The sequence below is a fragment of the Arachis stenosperma genome, chromosome 10, assembly GCF_014773155.1.
Source record: "Arachis stenosperma cultivar V10309 chromosome 10, arast.V10309.gnm1.PFL2, whole genome shotgun sequence".
NCBI lineage: Eukaryota > Viridiplantae > Streptophyta > Magnoliopsida > Fabales > Fabaceae > Arachis > Arachis stenosperma.
Genome location: NC_080386.1, coordinates 5,924,508 through 5,930,716, shown reverse-complemented (window position 1 = coordinate 5,930,716; position 6,209 = coordinate 5,924,508). Strand labels below are relative to the sequence as shown.

The window sequence follows — 6,209 nt, the reverse complement described above, 5'->3', positions numbered from 1 at the left end:
CACAAACATAGTCAATCATTCATAGCCAAAAATCTAAACTCAATAACATTATAATTACTAACATATTTGCAATTATTTTCTATACTTTTGAGCATCCTTAAATTGAAAATTGTTAATTTTAAAATAAAACTTCCTACCTCCGTATGAAATCAAAATCAACAAAATCTCCGAAGAAACTTTCTGACCGAGCTGCTAAAGAGAAAAGCGTCAGAAATCGTGTGTGCTTCCTAGAACTTCAATTGGTCGAACTCAAGGGAAAGAGGAGCTATGTCACTGTCAACTTCTACCGAATAAAAGTGACACCAACATGTAGAAGAGGAAGATATGAACACTTTTACTGGATTAGATTTTTTATTAGAATTACGGATCGCAAGAAATCAAAGCCGGAGGATCAAAGGAGGTTTGGTTCTCTTTCTTTCTCTCTCGGTCAATTTTCTTTCTCTTATTCCCTCATATTGGTTCGGTGATACAAAGAAGCAAATGAAGCATAATTAAATTAAACTTCAATAATCATAAAGTTTTATTTAATTATTTTTGTTAAAAATATTTAAAAAAAAAACAAAATCTCAATATAATATAATAACTTATAAATAACTTATTATTTAATTTTCAAAAATCTGGGATGTTACGACCTGTCTGCCAGGTATCTATCGAGCGGACCTTTTTTGGCTAGCTTTTTTATGACATTCTTGAGATCGTAGCATTTATTAGTGGAGTGTCCGTATAGTTTGTGATATTCATAATACTCAGTCCGACTTCCGGCTTTCTTATGCTTAATCGGACGGGAAGGCGGAAGCTTCTCCATGTGGCATACCTCCCTGTAGACGTCGACTAGGGAAACTCTTAGAGGGGTGTAGTTGTGGTACTTTCGAGGCTTTTTCACACTTTGCTCTTCTTTCTTCTTAGGTTCCTTTTCTTTGTCCCGACTTGGATAGTAGGGTAGGTTGGATCGAAAAAGGGGTTCACTAAGTCGGGAGTTTTTTTCCATGTTGATATATTTTTCTGCCCTTTCTTGGATCTCATTCAGAGAAGTCGGGTATCTTTTCGATATTGATTGAGAGAAGGGTTCTTCTTTGAGGTCATTGACCAGACCCATGATTATGGCTTCAGTTGGTAGATTTTCAATTTTCAAGCAAGCTTTGTTGAATATTTCCATGTAGTCACGAAGGATTTCCCTGACCTCTTGCTTTACTCCTAGTAGGCTCGGGGCATGTTTTATTTTGTCTTTCTAGATGGAAAATCTGGTAAAAATTTTTTTGGCCAGATCGTCAAAGCTAGTGACCGAGCTGGGGGGCAGTCCGTCAAACCATTTCATTGCGGCCTTGGTTAAAGTAGTCGAGAAGACTTTGCAATGAGTAGCGCCGGAGGCATCGACCATGTACATTCGGCTTCTAAAGTTATTGAGATGGTGGCTCGGGTCGGATGTTCCGTCATAGAGGTCCATGTCGGGTGATTTGAAGTTCCTAGGAACTTTAGCCTTCATGATCTCTTCTGTAAATGAATCTTGCCCTCCCAAGGGGCTTTCTGACCTAGTGGCCCGACTTCGAAGGTCAGCGTCCATCTTCTGAAGCTTTTCTTCTAGCTCCTTACGTCTTCTTACTTCTCTTCTCAATTTTCGTTCGGCCTCTCGTTGTCACTCGGCCTCGTGTTTGAGCTGTCTCAAGCGATCTTGTTGTCCATGGACCATGTTCAATATCTCTGTCGCGTGAGTATGATCCTCGTCCCTAGAGTGGCATATTTCAGAATGGATCCTCCTTGGGTGAGAGTTTTCCGAAGGCCCTTCTCCGTGAGATCCTTCCATATGTTATGGTGGAGGGGGAGCACGACGACGTGATCTTCTGGCTGAGCTTCTTGCTAAAGTTCGGATGCGACGTGACCATCCTTTGGTTAGTTGTCTGCCATGGTTATGGGATGACTTCCAAGTCACTGACAACGGTGCTAATGTTCCAAGGGTTACCTGAAATGTTGATTTGGGGCTGAACGTGAGATCCAGGTCTCTCTGAGTGGCAACGTCCGACTTGTGATGCAGAGGTGCAGCCTGTCCAAGTTTCTCGTGGGGAGGTGGGGTGGTACCTGCAAGAGACTCTGATGCTTAAGTTAGCAAGGATTTTAAGTAGGTTTTTAGTAGAGTAGAACATGAATTATACCTGAGGGTGCCAGTGTATTTATAGTAGAGTAGATAACCACCTTTTTGAGTAGTTCCACCTTTGTTTTGGATAATCGTTTCCTTTATCTTGAGAGTTTGTTGAGATCTACCTTCTAGATAAGGTAGAGATAGTTGGAGAGATTCGGGGAGGCAGTTATTCAGATAAGTATAAGCTTCCCCTTTGAATTGTATCCGACCTCTTTGAGGAGGTCGGGTATGCGGTAGGGACCACCCTCTTAGGTGGCCCTTTTATTCTTATTGGGTCTAGCTTTTGCGTTTTGGGTTAAGGGTATGAACAATTTTCACTTCTCTTCTTTCAAATGTTTATTACATATAATTTGAAAAGAGTACTAATGTTGTGATTAAAAGTTAAAATTAAGATTCAATTATTTAATAAAAATAATTTTGAGTTAATTTTTTAACTATCAATATAAATTTTTTTTATGCTAATATCTAATTATATTTTTATATACATACAAAGAAAAAATATAATTTTTAAATAACAAATATAAAAATTAATTATTTCTATTTGTACAACAGACTTAACACCTAATCAAATGTAAAAATATACACATTAAATTCTTTTAAATTTTAGATAATAAATTTTAAAATTAATTATTAGTAAAAAATTAAATTCTTTCACATGAAAATTATAACGGAAAATCTTATTATTTGATTTTTTTTATCTATACAGAGACTGATGTCTTCTTAACCAACGGAAACTTTTGTCCTCTACAACTTTTTTTTTTGTAAAAATAATTTGATTTTATAAATCTTTTGTACCATAATCTATAATGTCATGATAAAACCGACATAATTTTAAATATTTATATTTTCATAATATTATTATGGATAAAAATACTAATTTATATATAAAATTCATTTCGATAGAATTTATGCTATTTTTATCCCCAACTAATCACACTCCACGAGTTTATTTTCTCACATAATATAAAGAGTTTATTTCCTAACATTTTAATTCAAAGACATATAAGTCTTTGATTATTAAAAATATAAAAACGTCATTAATTTTTTAAAATATAAAATATTTAAATTTTTTTGTCTAAAATATATAAGAATAAATCAGTTCTCCAAAAAGACTTAAATGTCTCGCATTTTAAAAAGTAAAGAACATTTTCATATTTCTAATTAATCCAGAACTTATTTACATAAAAAGTCAAAAACTTATTTGTACTTTGCTCTAATATAAATAAATATTGATACTTTGTTTCTATGCTCGCAAGGAATTGGATTAGTAATTTATTGAGGATTAGAGAAGCCACATAGTTGAAGAGTACAATATCCTTATTAATGAGTATACACGTGGAGTGAGGCAACGGTTATTACGGTTATAGTATAGTTGCCCTGTTTCTGTTTAATTTGAAGGCATAAGTAACAAGTAACAAGGCAGCCACCTTCACATTAAAATAGGCTTTGAATAAATATCAAACTTTTCAGATGAAGATATCTGTGGCTCCTGCATAGGATATAGATTCAAGTTGTTAACAACAAGAGAAAGACATAAATAAATAGGTAGATGAGAGTTGATTATATTACATGAGCATATTGCAGGCGAGATTCCATGGCGGCATAATCTTGGTAGTTAGGACCAAACTGTCCTTCCTTAGCGTCGCGGATGGTGGAGCGCATAGCATTCAGCAAGCGGCCATAAGTCAGTTTAGCTTCATCTTGCATGGCTTGAATGAAACTGTAAGTCAACGCTCCACTACTTTCCATGCCGCTAAATGCCTAATCAACTTCTCTTTTAGTTTTTAACAGTAAAATGTGAACCACTGCTAAAACTCACATGCAGATATCTTCTTACGAATTTGTTAGTTAAAAATCGTTAAATAATTTAATATGTTTGACTAAATTGTTATTTAATAATCTTTTAACTATCAACTTCATATAAAGAGAAAGACAAATTGCATGTGATTATTTATCTTGTTTATTACATACTAACCGATGTATCTGCCGCACTTCCATCGTCATCACAAGCTGAAATGCAAACAGCTACTCCTCCATTTGTGCCTTTGTATGCACCTCTGCGGCTTCTGTGATCTTCCCATCCATAATAACCTTTTCTGTTTAAATAATACAAATTAATCTCAACTTTCTGTTTTTTTTTTTTTTTATGTAAAAGTGTAACTAACTAAGTAACTAACCGGTTCATCCTGCACATGAAGGGTAAATCAAGAACAGTGCCGCTAAAGCATGTATCAACAAGGGCGTGGAGCTTGGCGCCACGTGGCAGAGGGCGGACGATGGTTGCATTGATCTCATCATCAATTATCTTGCCCTCATGCTCATAATCAACAGGGCAGATTGCTTCATCATACCCATCAACCTCATCCATGTTACGGTCCACTACCCTCGATCCGTGTCCGGAGTAGTAGAACACCAATGAGTCCCCTGCCCGGCAACCTTCCACCAACCACCTCATCGCCATTCTCATGTTGTGCATTGTTGGAATTCTTAGAGGGTTTCTCTCTTCTGGATCATCTGCCCAACAGCACATGAATAATTATATCTCTAAGAATAAGTTAAGCTTACTAAGTTCTAATCACCCTTTTTGCAAGTGTTTAGTAAATTAAGCTTGATCCCTAAAAAGCTAGGCTCGATTGTTAATAAGTCGATCTCACATCCAACCATATATCATGCTTATTGGATTTAGGCCTTATTTCTATTGCCTAGTTTGAACTATAATCATCAAACCAGAGGACATAACATAAAACATGTAAAAATCATAACAAATTAACAAGATCAGCAGTGAGCATGCTATTATTATAGTAGGTACCTGTGAGCATGCGAATGGAATCAGTAGGGAAACCCAACTTGTCAATGAGAAAGTACTTCATGCAGTGAGCATCATTGACAGCGCCTTTGATCCTGTTATCTTGCTTAGCATAGCTAATACCAAACAACACAGCTCTCTTGTTACCATATGCAGAAGCAGGAGAAGGCGGCGGCGGGTAAGGCCTCGAAAAGCCAGGAGCAAAATTGATGAAGGAAGGAGTGCTGTTGAGTAAAGGGTAGTTGGGTTGGACTTGTGGATAGCCTTGGCAGCCAGAACACAGAATGTAAACATTATAGGCTTGCATTGGCACCACCACAGGCCTTCCACACTGCATGCATCTTGCTCTTCTACTTGCCATCCAGATGATAATGATTTTGAGATTTGCACAATGTTAAGAACTTGACAAGAAAGAAGACATACAATATATGTTCATGACCTCAAATTGGATGTGACATTTTTAAATTAAATGCTGTATTGTATTGTATTCCTTTTATGGGATGAGACATATCTAGAATCAGATTCTACTTTCAAACCTTTTTTTTTTTTAATATCTAGTGGACTACGAATATATCAACACACCAACATATTAATAAATCCATAAAATGAAATCTATGGATATAATTTCAAGAATCAAGTCTAATTGCTTGTGTGGACTTTCCTTCGCACAACGATAAGTAAATGCATAGCATATATATTTTCCTTTTTGACCAAAGTCTCTGTGACAATGGACGGTCCAAAATGAAAAATTCGATTTTGGGATTCAATGGATTTGCTCCACAGGAAAAAAGGAGCCTAATTTCACAGTCTAACTTGAAGTGGTAACAAAATGACTAGAAGCTCTTGGTTGTTCATTTATGTTGATTCCATCATGTTCTCAATGAAGGCGATCATTGGATTTTTGGCTTAGCATCAACTTAAGCAATATATAAAAGTTTAACATATCATCTTTTGGTTTACCCAGATCAAAGTTAGTGAAATCTATAATAGATTAATAGTTAATGATATTTGAGTATCAATGCTTGGTACTTAGTTCCCCTAAGTTTGGAGTACGAGACTCTCGTAGCTTGGTTCCTCTGTTTAGAATGAGATATTATTGATCCACATTCATGGATAATTTAACAAGTGATTTCCTCAACAAATAGGAAGTTACAAGAATCATTAAAGAGGGATAAAACATTAATCTAAAATAATAAAATGTTAATATACAATAGTCATAATAACAAAATAAAAAGTTACATTAGTCACTAGTTATCTTTTGGTTTTTAT

General features: G+C 35.6%; 1 protein-coding gene across 1 annotated transcript; it reads right to left on the bottom strand.

Moving 5' to 3' along the window:
- Positions 1-3,363: 3,363 nt before the first annotated feature.
- On the bottom strand, positions 3,364-5,385 carry LOC130954093 (metacaspase-1-like). Its single transcript, XM_057880833.1, has 5 exons — positions 4,944-5,385; positions 4,312-4,648; positions 4,110-4,230; positions 3,704-3,895; positions 3,364-3,623 (listed from the first exon to the last, which is right to left on the bottom strand). The coding sequence occupies exons 1-5, from the start codon at positions 5,299-5,301 to the stop codon at positions 3,564-3,566; spliced, it is 1,068 nt and encodes a 355-aa protein (XP_057736816.1). The 5' UTR covers positions 5,302-5,385; the 3' UTR covers positions 3,364-3,563.
- Between the last annotated feature and the right edge of the window lie 824 nt (positions 5,386-6,209).

Coding starts and splice junctions, on each gene's coding strand:
- LOC130954093 (XM_057880833.1), bottom strand. CDS start 5,301: ATGGCAAGTAGAAGAGCAAGATGCATGCAGTGTGGAAGGCCTGTGGTG. Junction 3,896..4,109: donor GAAGTGCGGCAGATACATCG/GTTAGTATGTAA, acceptor GAAGTTGATTAG/GCATTTAGCGGCATGGAAAG. Junction 3,624..3,703: donor CTCGCCTGCAATATGCTCAT/GTAATATAATCA, acceptor TATCCTATGCAG/GAGCCACAGATATCTTCATC.